At 49.9% G+C, this 18,924-nt stretch overlaps 1 protein-coding gene and 1 long non-coding RNA gene across 2 annotated transcripts; both read left to right on the forward strand.

Annotated features, from left to right (window-relative positions):
- Positions 1 to 881: 881 nt before the first annotated feature.
- Positions 882 to 10,310, forward strand: ADRB3 (adrenoceptor beta 3). Its single transcript, XM_040643263.1, has 2 exons — positions 882 to 3,078; positions 9,496 to 10,310. Exons 1-2 carry the CDS (start codon positions 1,868 to 1,870, stop codon positions 9,527 to 9,529), a joined length of 1,245 nt encoding a protein of 414 aa, XP_040499197.1. The 5' UTR covers positions 882 to 1,867; the 3' UTR covers positions 9,530 to 10,310.
- Positions 10,311 to 11,101: 791 nt separating this feature from the next.
- Positions 11,102 to 18,066, forward strand: LOC103659120. Its single transcript, XR_567405.2, has 3 exons — positions 11,102 to 11,229; positions 13,010 to 13,185; positions 17,895 to 18,066. It is a non-coding gene; the product is annotated as an uncharacterized LOC103659120 (long non-coding RNA).
- Positions 18,067 to 18,924: the final 858 nt, after the last annotated feature.

Below are 18,924 nucleotides of genomic sequence, written 5' to 3' on the forward strand. Positions count from 1 at the left end.
CCTAATAAAGGTATTATGTCTTCCTGCCTCTCGACTTGAACGCAGGGGCTTCTTTTCCAGCCTCACCTTCCCACACCCTGCTTGACAGGAACTGGCTTAGAGACTGGGAGAGCTTGGCTGGCAGAAGCACTCTGAAATCTGGGGGACAGAAAGAGCTTTGGACTTGTCAGGTGAGGGAGCCTCTGATGGGGCAGTAGGAGAAACTTCAAGAGGCCTTAAAATACCAGGCCTATCCTTTCACACACTAGAAGATGCAACGTGTGGGGGCACCTGGGTGGCACAGCGGTTAAGCGTCTGCCTTCGGCTCAGGGCGTGATCCCGGCATTCTGGGATCGAGCCCCACATCAGGCTCCTCTGCTATGAGCCTGCTTCTTCCTCTCCCACTCCCCCTGCTTGTGTTCCCTCTCTCGATGGCTGTCTCTATCTCTGTCGAATAAATAAATAAAATCTTAAAAAAAAAAAAAAGAAGATGCAACGTGTGAATTCCTCAGCTGAATGTCTTCTCATTTTTTAAAAGTTCATGAATAAAACCTTCAAGGAAGTAGAGTGAACATTTCACTTTCGGGAGGGTAGTGATGGAAGCTTTGTGGATAGCTGGGGGGTGATGGTGAACAGGCCTCACGCCCCAACCCCAAACCCATTTGTTCACTTTCAACATGTCCTTAAAGAATTTTGAAATTTAAAAATTTTAAAGAATTTTAAAGTGTAAAATTTTAAAGAATTTTAAAATGTAAAATTTTAAAGAATTTTATTTTTTTATAAAGATTTTATTTATTTATTTTACAGAGAGACAGCCAGCGAGAGAGGGAACACAGCAGGGGAGTGGGAGAGGAAGAAGCAGGCTCCCAGCAGGGGAGCCCTGATGTGGGACTCGATCACGGATCACACCCTGCGCCGAAAGCAGACGCTTAACAACTGCACCACCCAGGCGCCCCTTAAAGAATTTTAAAAGAAGGGATCCATCTAGAAATTTTCTAGGTGGAAAGGTGTGTGGAAGGGGCAATGTACAATGGGGAAGATGGAGAAATTGAAACTGTCAGCATCCCAGACTACAGGAAGGCAAATCAAAATTTAAATGAGTAGGCAATGCTAAAGACTCCTGGAAAATGTCGAATTTCTCCAGTAACTGAAATGAACAAGAACGACAAAAAGACAACAGAGAACTGGAGGAGCAGGGGAGGATACACGAAACAGAAGAAGGGAAATGGCACAAATCTCATCGGAATGAGGTCTTGGGAGGAGAGAGAAGACACTGGCGGCCCTCTTCTACCTAGAATATTTTAGAGAAGGACACTCAGGTCGATGACGTGCTACCGCGGATCATTTTGCTTGCCCTGGGAGGGCTACCTTTTCCTCTAACAAGGTTAAGGTGGTGGTGGGGGGGCGGGTCTTCACTACCCTTCGCTAGCGTTGCTGCTGTGCTGGGTCTTCCCGGGAAATTGGTGCAGTTCCAGGAAATCAGTGCCGACGGAGTGCGGCGCGGAGTGCGCGCAGTGGTTACAGAGGCAGTGGGCACAACCGGCAGAGAAGTCCGGATGTCGGTACTCCAGCCATGGTTCAAGGAAAACTCAGGCATCCGTCTCTCTTCCCTCCCCTCCCTCCAATTCCCTTCCTGACACCCGGCGTCGAGACTGTTGGCCGCTGCCCCTTTAAGGGCCTCCACCCCACCCCACCCCCCACCAAGCGGTGGCACCAAGCGGGTGGGGGGGAGGCTGAGCGGTCTCGCCTGGTCATCTAGGGAAGATGGCCCAGGCGGAGGAAATCGCTCCCACGCCCCGCTGTCCCCTCCCCTGAGCTGGGGGAAGGGACCCATCTAGAAGGGAGACCCCCCTCTCTCTTTCCCTCCCGCCCCACGCGCGCCGCGGGAATGGCTCCGTGGCCTCACGGGAACAGCTCTCTGGCCTCGTGGCCGGCTGCTCCCACCCCGACGCCCAATACTGCCAACGCGAGTGGGCTGCCAGGGCTGCCGTGGGCGGTGGCCTTGGCGGGGGCGCTGTTGGCGCTGGAGGTGCTGGTCACCGTGGGAGGCAACCTGCTGGTAATCGTGGCCATCGCTCGGACGCCGAGACTCCAGACCATGACCAACGTGTTCGTGACTTCGCTGGCCACAGCCGACCTGGTGGTGGGACTCCTGGTAGTGCCGCCGGGGGCCACCTTGGCGCTGACTGGCCACTGGCCCCTGGGCGCCACTGGTTGCGAGCTGTGGACCTCAGTGGACGTGCTGTGTGTGACGGCCAGCATCGAAACCCTGTGCGCCCTGGCCGTGGACCGCTACCTGGCAGTGACCAGCCCGCTGCGCTACGGCGCGCTGGTCACCAAACGGCGCGCCCGGGCAGCAGTGGTACTGGTGTGGGTCGTGTCCGCCACGGTGTCGTTTGCGCCCATCATGAGCAAATGGTGGCGCGTGGGAGCCGACGCCGAGGCCCAGCGTTGCCACTCCAATCCACACTGCTGCGCCTTCGCCTCCAACATACCCTACGCGCTGCTCTCCTCCTCCGTCTCCTTCTACCTTCCGCTTCTCGTGATGCTCTTCGTCTACGCGCGCGTTTTCCTCGTGGCCACGCGCCAACGGCGCCTGCTGCGCCGGGAGCGGGGCCGCTTCCCGCTGGAGGAGTCCCCGCCGGAGGAGTCTCCGCCGGCTGCGTCTCGCTCTCCGTCCCCCGCCCCAGCCGGGCCGTGCGCCTCGCCGGCAGGGGTGTCCGCTTACGGTCGGCGGCCCGCGCGCCTTCTGCCTCTCCGGGAACACCGAGCCCTGCGCACCTTGGGTCTCATCATGGGTACCTTCACTCTCTGCTGGTTGCCCTTCTTTGTGGCCAACGTGACGCGCGCTCTCGGGGGCCCCTCTCTGGTTCCCGGCCCGGCTTTCCTGGCCCTTAACTGGCTGGGCTATGCCAACTCCGCCTTCAACCCGCTCATCTACTGCCGCAGCCCCGACTTTCGCAGCGCCTTCCGCCGCCTGCTGTGCCGCTGCCGGCTGGAGGAGCACCACGCCGCCGCCTCCCCGCCCGGCGACCCCTCGGGCGCCCCTGCGGCACTGACCAGCCCCGCGGAGTCCAGGCAGTGCCCACCGCTCGACGGGTAGGTAACCGAGGCGAGGAGGCCGGCGGCTCAGGACCAGGAAGCATTCGGTGTCTCTTTTGGTCATTTCCAGTTTGGGGTTCGGAAGGATAAGGTGGAGTTGGAGAGGTCTCTGCAGCGAAAAGAAGGGGGGACATGGAGTAGGGAACCAAAGTGGAGCCCAGGACCCTTTCTTCTCCCGCATCCGACCCACCTGCCCTAGGATTGAAGCAAAGGAGGGCAGCGGAATGCTCTTCACCCCAGGACCCACCCAGTGTGGGTCAGGAAGTGCGGTGGTATTCTGGGCCTGCCTGGTCAGCTGCAGATTTTCTAGCTCAGTTCTTTGGCCTCCCAGATTTCTTGCCACCCCTCGGGCTGGCTTTGACTTGCAGAGAAGATTGGAGGCCTTCCCAAACTCTCGGCCTCAGCTCTGGTTTCTCTGAAAGGTTTGATAGCTACGAAGTGATAGAATCCACTTGGGTATGAAGGATAACTGGGAGTGGGGGAACCCTGAGTGTCAGTTCTCCCTGGAAGGAGCAAGGCTGGGTTGGAGCTGGGGGTGGGTATTTTGTGGCTGGGTGGAGCCCGGATGCTTTTGTGTGATTACAAACAAATGCTTTCTAGGGTCCCTGACCTTTACTCCTTTCCTCTCCGTGCCCCTGTTCCCACCCGGTGCCCCTCACCCCAAGATATGTTATCTCCCTTTCTCAAAGCTTCCTGGGGAATTTCTTAGGTCCTGAACGACAAGAACCAACTCTGTCGATCCAGAACTTTTGGAAAGCCTCTGGCCCCTGTTTAGAATGAGCCCCGTGGAGTTTCCCAGCTGGAAATCTCTGACCTCCAGAAACTGATGACTTGGCCTTGGGATGGGGAGGGGTTTTCACCATCCTCTTGTCTCTCTCTTTCTGAGAGAAGTTTCGTATACCCCACCCCTGAACTTCACCACTACCTCAGCCGCTGAAGTCGCCCTTGGAGCAGCAGGACTAGCTTTCGTGGCGAGCCTATCACCTTGCTCACTTCTGTGCTTCTAGGGCAAAGAGAGCACTCCTCCTTCCATTCCTTCTGCTGCCTGGACCTGACGGGCCACGCAGTGTTCTTCAGGCTCGGTGGCCTAGGCTGGGAGCAGGAAGCTAGAAAAGGTCCAGGTTTGGGGTTTTGTCCCTGAGCCCATCGCTACAGATTTCTAAGCACCAGCCTCCCTCACTTTGGACACAGGACAGCTCCGATCTACCTCACAGCAGTGTCAGAGGACTTCTTCAGGGTTCTGGGGGGCTGGACGGTGAACCATTAGAACGGATCCCTTCTTTTCCTTCGAACATCAAATTAATAAATATTACTGAATTCAATTCATCCCCTGCCTTCTTTTCTCCCTTTCTTTCCCCTATAATCCACTTACTCCCTTCTTAGAGCTGGCTTTTGACAGATGTAAAAAATTAGGACGAATCCTTGCCCCTTTCTTCCTAATCATCACGAAACAAAAGATGAAAAGTCTGGGTAAAGGGGAGTGAACTTGAACCTTTGCCACTCCTGCACCCCCATCTTTCCAAAATTCATGGAATCCAGTTGCAAGTGGGTAGCAACGCCAAGCTGCCCCAAGGACTTGAGTGCAGTGCTCACAGGAGGACAGAGTTTGCTGTGCTCAGGGTCAGAGCGGATGGGGTGTATGTCGGCTCCCATGCTATAAGCCAGTGGTGCAGTTGTAAGACCGCATTGCCATGGGGAACCAGTTTTGTCTAGCATCGTGTGTGTGTGTGTGTGTATGTGTGTGTGTGTGTGTGTCTGGAGGCGCAGAGCATTGTTTGTGTTGGGCAAATGTCTTTGGTTATAAATATATTCTGACGTCTCCCATCCTTTCCACAACCTCTCCCTTTCCTGGGCTGCAGAAATCAATGTTATCCTTTTGAAGTAAAACTGGAGTTACAAGTTTGAGTCCGTTGATAATTTTACCCCCTTATTCCTATTCTTAAGAAACTCATCAGGCAGTTTCCTATGGAAAGAAAATGTCTGTGGAAATCACTGAATCATTTCGTGAGTTCTTATTTAAACTCCATAAGCAGAGACCATTGTCCGGGGTGATTTGTAGGACGGCTAGTAAATCACCAAATGTTTAATGTGCTGTGTGACAGCAGAGTACAACCCACGGCTAGGGCCAGGGGCTCCAGAGTTATAAAACTTCAGTTTGCCCTGAGGATAAGCTCAGTGGATTTCCACATATGGGTGTTCCCTGTGAATTGGACCTGGCCTCTGTCGCTCCCTTTTCTCCAGGAGCCCAGGTTTTATTTCTTAGGATGTTTGCATACCAAACATGACTTTCTCCTTCTCAATCCAGAGCTGTGTGAGATCTCTGGGGTCTGAGGTGTGGGAGGTTTCTTGGCAAGGACTCAACTTCTGAATGCTTAGTGGAGAAGGAAGTCTTGCTTTGGCCTGGGAAAAAATATGAGGGCCTCCTCTCTCCATCTCTGGATATTTTTCCAACATCACTGAGGAAAGTTGTCCAGTCAGTCCTAGGCAGGAAGAAGGATGATTTTTGGGGGGGAGTGGGGCTCTGGTTTGTAGAAATGTCCTTGAACATTATCCAAGAGCTCATACTGCGTGAGTCTCGCTTGACACCCACCCATGTACCAGCTGTCAGGCCCCGTTAGAGTGTTTAGACTTGCACTGGGCTGTGGACTCCATCTGCAAATTGTCACCAGTGCATCTGACAGACGGAGAGTCCGCCATGCTGGTCATCCCTCCCGCAACTCAACTCGTGGCCAGGTGTCAGGCTGAGGGAGATTTACATCTTGGACGCTGAGCAGGCTGCTTTTGCAAGCACGGGGCCTGAGCACTTGAACTGTGGAAGACAAACAGCCACCCTCCCAACCCAGAGAGGTGAAGGCTTACAGACCAGTGAGGACGAAAGAGCCCGTGGAACCCTGGCCTTGCCAGAGTCTGTTAGCTGGAGCTGGGCGTGGGCAGAAATGACCCGCCGAAGGGGGCTGAGCTCAGTGGAGAGGGAATGAGGAGTGACAGGGTGTTCCAGAGGTGGCTTACCTTCCGCATCAGGTCGACAGGTGGAACCGCTAAGGAGGAGGAGGCCGAATTAGGGTAAGGAGGAGGTTGAGAACAGGCTTTCCTAGGACTCTCCCCGTGGTAGATTCTTCTGGGGGATGGTGGTAGGTGCAGGCTGTGGGTCTCATGGGTAGTCACAGGGCTATAATCCCACACCGGCTTCATTCCTCAGCTCTTAGTAGGAACAGCGTCTCCCCCTTTCATTCTGGGGGAACGGGTGAGGGCCACGGGAATACTGCTCCTTTATGTTTTGATCCTGAAAGTCAATCATCTGGGCTCCGGGCTCCCTCTCGTGCTTCCTGGCTACAGATGTCTGTGTTTGCATGTCTCCCCAGGGGACAAGGGGGAACCTGCAGTGGGGAGGGGGAACAGCTGATACTCTCCCCCACCCCCATGCGATAGGCCCTGGATGTGGTCCACTGTAGGCCAATTAGTTAAAACAATATGCAACTCAGTTAAATTAGCAGAAACTCCAGGAGGAGCAAAAACTATTATGAGATTAAGGAAAATCAAAACGGTTTCATCAGCATCCTCATCTATAAAGTAAAGGGAGAAAGGTTGACTTTCTCTCGTCTCTTGCCTTCGGAGGGGGAATGAGGGTCCCCGGGATGGCTGGCTCCCCTAAAGTTCTGTGCAGACCGAGGCTGAGCGAGCTTCGCAGCTTCGGCCTTTGCTCCACCGCAGGCATAAGCGGTGCTGGGCGCCCCCTCATGGTGATAGCGGGTACAGCAGGTGTGGGCTTGGTGCCGCTCTGAATGCGGTTTTCCCAAAGGCCAGGGACGATCAGAGCTGGGAGAGATGGTCGAAATGATTTAGTCCAATCCTTTGATAAAGTGGATGAAGAAACTGACTTCTAGAGAGGTGAACTGTAAGTAGCCAAGATTACTTTAGTCAGAGAAAGGCAACACGGGTAGTGTATCAGAGGACTAAATCTGGAGCTGGAGAAGCAAGGAAGGGAGAAGGAAGGAAATGGCCATTTATTGAGCACCAGTCCACAGGCCAATACTGTAAGATGTGATCTACAAATATTACGTTGAAGTAATAACAAATAGTTGAGCCTCATAGAAATCAAATAGCTTCTAACCCAGTCTACCGGACTCCAAAGTTCATTTTCTTCTCCTCCACACACCCTGATAATCAGTTAGGTGACACTGAGCAGGTTACATGGCACCTCTGACATTTTGTTTGCCTGTGACTCAAATGGAGCTTCTATTATTGTTCTACTCAGCTCACGCAGACCAGTTTTGAAGACCAAATGAGACCCCGCATATAAAACAGTTTGGAAACCGATAGGGCTCCTTCAGTGTAAACAGTGTCATCAGAGTAGGGAGCAAGGATTCGTCTCAGGCCTCCTGGTTTTGATCTGTGGGTAGTCCTGCTTCCACGGACAGCCTAGATCTTGGACTTGTCTTTGACCGGGGTGGGCATGTCCCTCCTGGTCTTTCTTCTGCAAGTTCATCCCTGCCTCAGATTGTTGCCCCTGGTTTCATATCCAGGTCACTGCACACACCAGCTCCCCCCAACCCCTCCCGGTTCTTTTTTCACATTCAGACTGGTCTGCCTGCGCCTGACATTTTGGTCCTGTTTTGGATCACCCTTCTGCTTCTCACACAGCATATGTGATGAGCTAAATTTTAAGGATGGAAGTTTAGGACAGAGGGCACTTCTGGATGTCAGGGCTTTATAGTATATTATAGGAAAGGTTCATTAGAATGGGGCCCTAAAGAACCCAAAGAGAAGACAGTCTATTAGTTTGCTAGGGCTGGCATAACAAATTCCTTTTCTCATAGTTCTAGAGGCTGGAAATAGAAAATCAAGGTGTTGGCAGGATCATGGTCTCTCTGAAGGTTCTAGGGGAGGAGTCCTTGTTTGGCTCTTGTAGCTTCTCACGGTTGCGGGCAATCCTTGGCATTGCTTGGCTTGTAGTGGTGTCTTTACAACTTCTGCCTCCATCTTCACACGGCTATCTCCCCCTGTGTGTCTGTGTCCACATTTCCCCTCTTCTTATAAGGACACCAGTCATTGGATTAGGGCCCGACTCAATTCAGTATGAGCTCATTTTAACTTGATTACATCAGCAAAGACCCTATTTCCAAAAAAGTTCACATTCACAGGTTCTGGGGGTTAGGACTGCAGCATATCTTTAAGGGGGACATGATTCAACCCACAACAGAAGGTATCATGGGGAAGGAGTAATATTATCCTCCTAGCTTTTCCATGTTCATCTTATTCCTGCTGTTTAAAAAAAAAAACACACATTTTCAAGGTTCTGCTCCATTCCATACTCAGAAGGGTGGTAGGGGTGCTATCTATTCCTGGATTTCCATTTCTGGACCTTTCTTCCCTTCTTCCTGGGCCCCAGATTTGAGAAGCCACTGAGCAAGTGAGACCTTGTGTTTGTTGTCTCCTGTGGACAGAAGTTGCTCTCCATTCTCCATTCTTCCCTTCTTCCTGTAGTGATAGAACCCCTAAGTTTCAGCTGGGCACATGGTCTTGCTAAAGACATATTGCAGCTTCCTGGCAGACATAGGTGTGACCATGTGACTAAGTTCTAGCCAATTGAGGTGTACAGCTTCCAGGTCTGCCATTAAAGGGAAGGGGCATATCCTCAACATCCATGTCTTCCCTTCCCACTGGCTGGAATGCAGGTGTGATGGTAGGAACTGAAGCAGCCACCTTAGGTCATGAGATAGCAACCGTGTGTTACAGGCGGCAGAAGAACCAGATAGGAGGAGCCTGGGTGTTCAACAGTGTGGAGTCACCATGTCCACCATGGATTGCTTATGTTTAAGACTCTTACATGAAAGAAAAATACACTATCTTGTTTAAGCCAGAGTTATTTTAGCTTTTTTTTTTAAAATAGCAACCGAATCACACAAATTCATCAATGAAGGGATAACAAAAGAGGGTATAAATGAATGGGCATCTGCTGACCTTCTGTGATGAATGCAGCCTGGATGACAGAGCTGCCTTGTTTTGTACCTCTCGGGGCACCCCTGGTCTCCGGGAACTGGCTTCTCTATAGAGTCAGAGTTCGTGCGGCACCCGAGACCACCAAGTCTGTCTCTTTGACATGGGGACAATGATCAGTGAGCGTATTCATTTTCCAAGGCTGCCGCAACAAGTTGCCGTGATCTTGGTGGCTTAAAACAACAGAAATGTATTCTGTCACAATGCTGGAGGCCGGAAGTCTGAAAGCAAGGTGTCAACAGAACTGGCTTCTTCCGGAGGCTCTGAGGAGGAATCTCTCCCATGATTTTTTCATAGCTTCTGGTGGCTCTGGCAATTTTTAGCATCCTTGGCTTATAGACATATCTCACTCCAGTCTCTACCTCTGTCCTCACTTTCTTCCGGTGTCCATGTGTGTCTCTTTTCTGTCTCTTATAGGGACACACGTCATTGGATTTGGAGCCTATCCTAATCTGGAATAATCTCATCTCAAGATCCCTACCTTAATTATATCTGCAAAGACCCTTAATCCAAATAAGGTCACATTATGAGATTCCAGGTTGACATATACTTGGGGACTACCATTCAACCCACTACTATAGTGAGAGACACTTACAAATCCTTTAACTGAGAGTGCTGGTCTTGAAGATTATCGTCCACTCCCGTTGCCCCACAGGAAAGGGCTTTTCTCTCCAGAAGCTCTTAGACTCTGTGGTAGGCAGAGCTGAGAACTCCCAAGGACCCCTGTCCTTGTATAATTCCCTCCCCTTGAATGTGGGTGGGACCTATAATTTTCTTCGAAGAACTAATAATATGGCAAAAGTGATGGGGTATCCCTCCTGTGATTATGTTATATTACATGACAGAGGTGAAGGGTGAGATGTAATTAAGGTCTCTAATCAATTGTTTTAAGTTAATTAAAAGGCAGATTATCCTGGGTGGGTCTGACCTAATCAGGCAAGCCCTTTAAAAGAAGGCCAGAGGTCAAAGATGGAAGAAGTCAGAAAGATACTCCTGCTGGCCTCGAGGAAGCTAGCCACCAGGAATTCCACAACTGCAAGGAAGTGGATCCTGCCAACAAGCACGTGAGTTGGAAGAGTACACTGAGCGTCAGATGAGACCATGGCCCTGGCTGACATCTTCACTGTAGCCTGGTGAGACGCTGAGCAGAAGATCAAGCTCCTGGGGCGCCTGGGTGGCACAGCGGTTAAGCGTCTGCCTTCGGCTCAGGGCCTGACCCCGGCGTTATGGGATCGAGCCCCACATCAGGCTCCTCCGCTATGAGCCTGCTTCTTCCTCTCCCACTCCCCCTGCTTGTGTTCCTTCTCTCGCTGGCTGTCTCTATCTCTGTCGAATAAATAAATAAAATCTTTAAAAAAAAAAAAAAAGAAGATCAAGCTCCTGCGTACAGACTCTTGAGACATGGAAACTGTGAGGTAATAAATGTGTGTTGTTCTAAGCTGTTAAGTTTGTTGTAATTTGTTACACGACGACAGAAAACAAATGCAGTCACTGCACAATCCTGCCCAAGCCTGCTCTTTCTAACAGCCCTTCTCTGGTGGTGTTTTGTTTTCTTTTGTTTTTTAAAGTTTATTTACTTAAGCAATCTCTACACCCAAGGTGGGGCTGGAACTCACGACCCTGAGATCAAGAGCTGCCCACTCCCCGGATGCCCCCGTCTGGCGGTGTTTTTAAAGGTTTCCCATCAGAAATCAAAATCCAGTGGGACCACAAGCTCAGGAAGATCCCATGTGACCTGCCACAGTTTACTATTCTCCCAAAGGACTATCGGAGACTCTTGCTTGGGTGTCTGAGGAACAGGGTCTTTCAGTCTTTATCTTTCATGAAGGCCTGAGGGAATGACCAGTCATTCTATGATTCCTTGGCCCCCACACACCTTTTTAAGAAAATGGGGAGCTAAAGGTTCAAAAGCGATTTATTTCTGAGTTGCTGGTGAGGAGCCATCCTTTATACCACAAAGACACAACAAACGTAGTTCCCAAAATCTCTTTAGCAAGAACCCAGGATTGTTGCTTCCGCTGTTGGTATTCTCAAAAGGGAGAAGAGATGGGTCACTTCCGCCCAGGGAAGAGAGAAGTGGGGACAGGAGAGCTTTGCATCAGCTCAGCGCCACCCACGGTGTCTTTGGTTTCTCTCCAGTCACTGGATCATGTGAGTGAGCCCTTCCTCCCCGGCCTCCCCCTGGGCCCAAGTCTGAACCTAATTGATGTTAACATTCTCCTAGAACCACAGGGAGGGAGACTGGGGAACTAAGGGAAGAAGCATAGGCAGCTGCCAATGGAGAAATTCCTACCAATTTGGGGGAAGGAGAAACATATGGAGCTGAGGGCGAGTTTTACTGCTCCAGCAACCTCAAGATCCAGAGCCTAGCTGAGTGATGGCTTCCTCCCATTTTCAAGGGAGGAACTAGTCTTTTCTTTTTAAAGATTTATTTATTTATTTATTTATTTATTTATGAGAGAGAGCATGAGTGAGCGAGAAAGTGCGCTTGAGCGGGGGTGGGGCAGCGGGGGAGGGAGAGAGAGAATCTCAAGCAGAATCCTCACTGAGCCTGGAGCCCGATGGATGGACAGATGGACTGACAGACGGACAGGACACAGGGTTCGATCCTAGGACCCTGAGATCATGACCTGAGTCAAGATTAAGAATCAGACGCTTAATCGACTGAGCCACCCAGGTGCCCCGGGAAGAACTAGTCCTAAGAACAAACTAGTTCTTACCCCTAACCCACTCATGCTCATCCCCTTGGTAGGGTTGCTGGCTAGCTGATATCGACCTGGGTGGTCTGGTATTGGACTTCTGACCTCATGAAATGAAAAACTATTTATAAACTTTGCCTATCCTGTCCTTTAACGTTTTTTGCAAGTTGTGATAAAAAATTCTTTAAAAAAACAGGAGATAGAAAGTTGAACAAAAATAAGTGGAAATTATTATTGACACATAAGATATAGTTTAAGTTAAGGGGATATTTTTCAGGACTGTCCCTGCTTGCCAACATCTCCCTCAATGCTTGGTCTAGTGCCTGGTACTTTTAGGGAGGACACCTGTCAAGTCTACCCGTGAGCCACTGCCATTGCTCGGGCTCTCATCACTTCTTAACCAAATTAACTACAATAGACTCCACTTGTCTTGCCGAGTTCTGAGTACCCTTCAATTTATCTCCCACAAGCCCCCAGAGAGATTCTTCTAAAATATAAATCTGACCATGTCATTCTCTTCCTTAAAATCATTCAATGGCTTTCCAAAGCATTTGGGGTAAGATTCAGACCCCTCAACACAGAGGTGTGGCATTAAATGGACAGTGCCTACCTTCCTTACCCGATTCCCCACCACTCTCTTCCCTCGTACACTGTTACTCCAACCACACTTACAGTTACTAAAGAACTCATTTTCTTCTTCATCTTTGTATCTTCACACAGACTGTACCCTCTGTCACCCATGTAAACACGGATTGTACACTGTTCATCCACTCGTCCATCCTTCTTGGCAGTACCAGTGAGAAGAGACTCTAGATATACTACACAGTAAAACTGATACAGTTTGCCAAGGACTTGAATGTAGGGTACAAGAGAAAAAGAGAGATGTCAGGGATGAGACCAAGATTTTTGGCCTGACCACCTGGCAGAATGGATTTACCAAAATGAGGGGGGTGGCGAGGGAAGTGGGATATGAAATTATGAGTTAGTTTTTGGGCACAGTGAATTTGAAAAGTCTATTAATTATTTGTTGGAGTATCAATAGGCATTTGGATTTCCAAATCTGTAGGTTAGGAGGGAAGTTGGAACTGGATAGATAAATCTGACAGATGGCTATTTAAGCTCATGGAAGTGGATGAGCTCACCGGCATGATGACCATAGACAGAGAAGAGAAAAATTCAGTGTATCAAATCAAGACGTCGTATACCTTAAACTCACACAATGTTTGTTATAGGCCAGTTAGATCTCAGTAAAGCTGGAAAAAGATAAAACAACTTCAAGCATGAAAAAAAAAAAAAGGAATTCCGAGGACCAAGCCCTGGAGCATTCTAACATCTAGAGGTCAGAAATAGAAGAAACCAGCAAAGGCAACTGAGAAGCAGCAGCCGTGGGGTGAAAGGAGAAGCAACAGTAAGTAGCATCCTGGATGCCGTGGGAAGAAAGTGTTTTAAGGAGGAAGTGGCCAGTTGTGTCATACGCGGCTGACACACCAGATAACAGGAGGACCGAGAACACATCATTGTCATTTGTGACCTTGATGAGAGCAGCTTACTGGCGTGGAGGTGATGGAGTGGGCTCAGTAGGACTTGGGAGGTGAAGAAGTGGAGATAGAAAGTATGAACCATTCTTTCCATAGCTGCTGTTCTGAAGAGCATCAGAGAAATGTGGTGGGTGGATGATCTCGTTGTCATCTTAGTTAATCTGGGCACCCTGTTTCCCAGAATTCTTGTTAGATTTCCGGTTAGGGTTGACCAAAAGAGGAGAAACTTGCCGAAGATATGAGAGCCAGAAGAGAAGTGGAACCCCTTAATACCTGAAGGACTTCAGGGTGAGATATAGAAAGCAGAGGTGCTGTGTGGGTCCTGGCTTGTCTTCAGCCTCTCCTCCGTGCCAGGTCCAGCTCTGCGTCCCGAGTGTGGACTCTGCTGACTGCGGGATCACACACCACTGGGCACTTGGCTGCAGACCCGCAGAAGTGGGAGCTGCACAGAAGCCCTATCTTCCCGTAGACCTCTCCACGCATTTGCCCTTCTGAGTCCCAATTCTGCGCCTAGTTGTGTCCCACGTCTCAGATTTCCCTGTAAACTCTGATTTGTCCACCTCGGGGTGCTTCAAGAAGGCTGATTAAGGATTTTTCTTTAAATCTCCAACTCCCTCCCCTGGACCTTCCTTTCCTGGGGTCCTCTTCCAATTGTGTGAGGTCTAATTCCTACAATACCCACATGACAAAAGACAACTGCACGACAGTGCAGCCAGGACCCAGGGCACAAAGGCAGAGGGTGGACTGAGATGGGGCTCAGAAGAGGTGGGCTCGAGCATGGTACTAAGAGAAAAGACAGACTTGGTGGGTACTTTGCAAGTAGATGGGCAGCTGTGATGGGAGCCCATGAAACCCTCTTCCGATAGCTTTTCCCGTCTCTGTGAAATAAGTAAGTACCCTCAGTAGTTGAAACTTCTGGGAGGAAGTGTGGGGTGTTGGAGGAAAGAGGGAAAGGGGTGATATAATTGTGAAAATTTGTCTTTTTTGGCGGCCCAATCTGTGCACCTCTTTCTAAAGTTTGGAGAATTCTCCATTTTCTGACTCGTCGGAAGGCAGAGCCCACCTGCCGTAACTGAAGCTGGAATGACCAGACCCTCTCTCCTCCCACCCCTTAACTAGAGCTTTGGGGGAGGGAGGCAGAGGGTCACGTGAGTGGGTTCAGCCGATCGGGCACAGACTTCCTGGTCTGTGGGCCTTCAGAGCCGAAGTTGGGAAGGAAGGACCCTGGAGGGTCATGACCCACAGCAGTAGTTGTGGCAGCAAAGACCCATCTCTGGGACCTGCAGTGGCAGCCGGCCTTCCGGGGCTGGTCACTGTGCTATCTGATGTTCAGCAGTAGGACCCCCACCCCTTCCTTTCGTGGTCTGATGGTGGCCGGGCTTCCTGCTGCCAAATCTCCAGCCTCTCTATCGGTTATGCGAGCTACCTTATATCTTTTCAATAAATCCCTCTTATACGTAAATCAGCTAGAGACCATTTCTGTTGCTTGAATCTAACCAAGAGCTTAAACGGGTACTGACAGGAATCAGAGACTTGAGCCAACTAACATTTTTTTCCCAATTTCTCTTCACAGGCAGTTGGTGTCATTTGGGGGGTTTCCTACATGGTGTGGCCAGTAGCTTCTGAGAGCTTTAGGGTCATGTCCTTATGGCTCTATGACTAGCGAGTAATGAACGGCTCTTCCCTGCCAGCTCCAGTAAGACTCCAAGAGCCCAGGCTTGAGCCACACGCCTCTTCCCCGAGCAAGCGCTGGCACTCGGGATTCAGGGACCAGTAGGAAAAGGGTTTCTGGGTGGACTCAGTGAAAAATCGCCACCTTCCTCCTTTTGGAAGCTCATCAGCCCATTTTTTTTCTCCAAACATGTAATTTTCAGAATGGTCAAAACTAACATAATACAGTGACATGCAAGTAAAACCTCGCTCTCTCCTCCCCAAAAGGAACAACCCAAACTCACATCCAACATCCAGCTCAGAGTTTGGATCTCTGGGTGAGGTGCACTTTCTTCATCTGAAAGAGGCTATACCCGTAATACTGCCGCTTGTGGACTAAAACTGAATTTAACTATTCCCGAATACATCCAATGTTCAATGCTGGGAGAGAAATGGTTATAAAGGCCATCTAGAAAAGCGGGGAAGGGGAGCAACACACAGTGATCATTAGTCCAGGGCACAGACCACATTTCTGTGGACAGGGACACAAGGGGCAACCGTTTTTTTGATCCACGTTCCTAGCGATGGAGTGAAGTCTTTGGATCAGCTAATAAGGGCACCCTTCTCTCCCAACCCTTCAGGATTTTTCTTTACCCTTTGTCCTCCTAGGCTGAGCCTGCGGGGGGCTATGGGAAGATTGCCCGGTGAAGACAATTCCACTTAAGCTGCCAACTTCTGTGAGCATGGTTACTAGAACCTGAAGATTGGGGCTTGCAATTTTCTGGGAGGGGAGAGCCCTTTAAACACCTAGTCTGTTCAGATGTTAGTGTGAACCTCCCAAATGCTCTGTTATAAACTCTATAGTCAAAACTTCCTTGGACATTGATTTTGTAGTTTCTGTCTCTCGGTAACCTGAGGGACATGCTCATTTCCATAATAAACCCCACACAATTCTATAATATTGGTTTATCCCCATTTAAAAATGCATAGGGGCACCTGGGTGGCACAGTCCATTAAGCATCGGACTCGCTTTTGGCTCAGGTCGTGATCTCAGGGTCGCGAGATCAAGCCCCATGTCGGGTTCTGTGCTCAGTGCAGAGTCTGCTTAGGATTCTCTCTCCCTCTCCCTCGGCCCCTCCTGCTCATGAACGCTCTCTCTCTCTAAAAATAAATAAATGAATCTTAAAAAAATAAAATAAAATGCATACATTGAGGTGGAGAGATTTTAAGCCACTTACCTAAGGGTATACAGGTAGTAAGGGGAAGAGCTGAGACGGAAAGGCAGGTCTGCCTAGCACCAAAGACCCCCTCTGTCCACTCCACTGTGAGGCTCTAGGTGACAGCGGGGAGGAGGAGGGTCCTACCTCTGAGTGCTGTGCCAAGAGGGGAGGTAGATAAGAGCTGAAGGAACTATTTTCAGGGGACTCAGGGTTACAGTCCTGTACTGACTGCTCTGGTAAGTGAGAGTTTATGGCTTTGGAGGAGAATGACCCTGGCATCCACGCGGATGTCCTGTAGTTGTCAGGGTGGTCCCGGGTACCCGCGGCAGTGGGGGAAATGCTGAACCCAGGTGATATCCTAAGGAACAGATGTGGACGAGGTGGCTAGGACTGGATGAATGTGAAAGAATTTTCCCCAAAGTCACAGAAGAACGTCCTAAGAATGGTCAGGAACAGCTGGGGAAGACTAAGATCAGCTGGTGGTCCATACTGTGTAGGAAAAGGCAGGTTATTCTGGTTAATTGAACCATGTTTGTACCTGGGCTGCTGAGAGATGGGAACCTGGGGCCAAAGACACTCCACTCCCAGTGTTCGGCTGATCAGCTCCCAGGCAGAGCCTCTGGCACAAGCCAGCCAACTCCTTGTGATGACTGCCCCCTGCTGTCACACTGCATCGGCTGGGGTAGTCCAGAGAAAAACCTTCCCTGCACCCCACTGCTGCTGAGACAGCAACAGCGACCCTGGATGTTTAACGGATTGGGAAGTACCAGGTCAACACACATAAAAATAGGCATTAGAACTGATGGTTTTTAAGACTTCGGAATGGATGATGCAGTGAAAGCTTGCTGACCGCCTTTTTAGCACCACCACCCCTCCCCCCCCCCCAGCCACCATTTTCATTTTTAAGAACACTTGAGATCTCTTTTAGGGAAACCTTCGGTCCTTTCTGAATTGTGTGGTCTGGGAGGGAGCCACCCCAGCCTCAGCTCTAGGTGGTTGGTTTAAACTCACTAGAGTATCCCATCCTCAGCCACGATAAGGTCAGAGATGGGCCAGTGACTCACTGCAGCCAAGAGAATGGAAAAAGGAGGCTGGGGGCTTCAGGGAAGCAAACGTCCTCGTTCTTCCTGGGACCTAAGAGAAGAGATGCTCTCCCTTCCTCTGGATTGTAAGGCTGTGATGTCCGGAAAGGCTGCAGCCATTTTTGAAAACATAAACACAGTGTTTGAATGGGAAATCTATGCGCTTGGTTTCTCATTTCCCGAGTACAAAATGGGGTACAGTGAAAAGCAAGTCAGCCTTGTTCCCTGTCCTTGTCCGTCAGCCGTCCAGTTCTACTTTCCAGAGGCGGTCACTGTTACCTGCTACTGGAGTATATTCTTCCAGAGATTTTTCCATGCATATACATGCAAATGTATCTTATTCCACCCCCCCTTGACCCCCCCCAAATGTTCCTCCACTTTGCTCTCTATTCTGTAGCTCCCTGGTTTTTACTTAAGGAGGTATCTTGGAGATTTTTCCACATCTGTACACAGAGGGCTACCTTTAACAGCTGCATAGAATTCCATTATATGGCTGTCCCATTATTAATTCAAACATGCCTTTAGTAATTGGCATTTCGTTTATTTGCAAATAGAGCTGCGATGTAAATTTCTTTCAAATGCGTATCATTTTGCACTCGTTACATTCACTTTTGCTCCTGTGCCCAGAGTCGGCTGGAGAACAAAGCTGAAGCAACCAGCAGAGCAGAGCCAAGGAAATCACAGGGAATGAAGCTGCAGCTCGGGCGACACGTCGACACTCTGGACTGAACTGTGATCGAAGTCAGATGTGCCCTGGCCTGCCCAGTTATAGAACCAATAAATGATCTCTCTTGCTCAAGCTAGCTTGGGTTGGATTTCTTATTTACTTGCAACAGAAACAATTCTGATTGGCGCACATGTTAAAATTCTCACAACTGAAATGTGAAGTGAAAAATGTATGATGACAATTACATCATAATTTAATATCAGTTGTCTTAAAATATAAACATCATAGGAGAGACATTGGAAGGGGGTGCACCAAAACTGATAAGTGTGGTTGTAGATTGTTCGTAGCAAATCGGTGTTCTTCATTATAGTTTCTTGAGGTTTTAAAGTGTTCTACGGGGGTGCCTGGGTGGCACAGCGGTTAAGCGTCTGCCTTCGGCTCAGGGCGTGATCCCGGCGTTATGGGATCGAGTCCCACATCAGGTTCCTCCACTGGGAGCCTGCTTCTTCCTCTCCCACTCCCCCTGCTTGTGTTCCCTCTCTCGCTGGCTGTCTCTATCTCTGTCAAATAAATAAATAAAATCTTAAAAAAAATAAAATAAAGTGTTCTACGATAAGAGGGATGATTTTCATAATCATTTGTCACAAGGCAGGTTCCCTGGAAGCACAGCCTGAGAAAGGGATTTGGGGGTCTGGATTTGCAGAGGGAGCACGCTGTAGGAGGAACCAGTAAGGAAGCAGAACTGTGAAGGGGAAACAGGCCTGGCAAGGATGCGGTCCCAGGTCAAGTCTAGCCTTGACCTGATTTGGGGGGCACGGGGGAAGGCTGTGCTGTGCAAGTGGAGCCAAGAGATATCCCAAGACAAGGAGGCCTGGCCTTTTGTACGCCTGGATCAGAGTCATTGGCTGCCCCCTGTTGGCGGGGGTGTAAACTGCCAGGTGGTTTCCCGGTGAGCTGACCCCTGTCAGCCAAGGGCTATTCTCCAGAGAG

This window comes from Ursus maritimus, unplaced genomic scaffold, assembly GCF_017311325.1.
Source record: "Ursus maritimus isolate PB19 unplaced genomic scaffold, ASM1731132v1 scaffold_28, whole genome shotgun sequence".
In the NCBI taxonomy this organism is placed as follows: domain Eukaryota; kingdom Metazoa; phylum Chordata; class Mammalia; order Carnivora; family Ursidae; genus Ursus; species Ursus maritimus.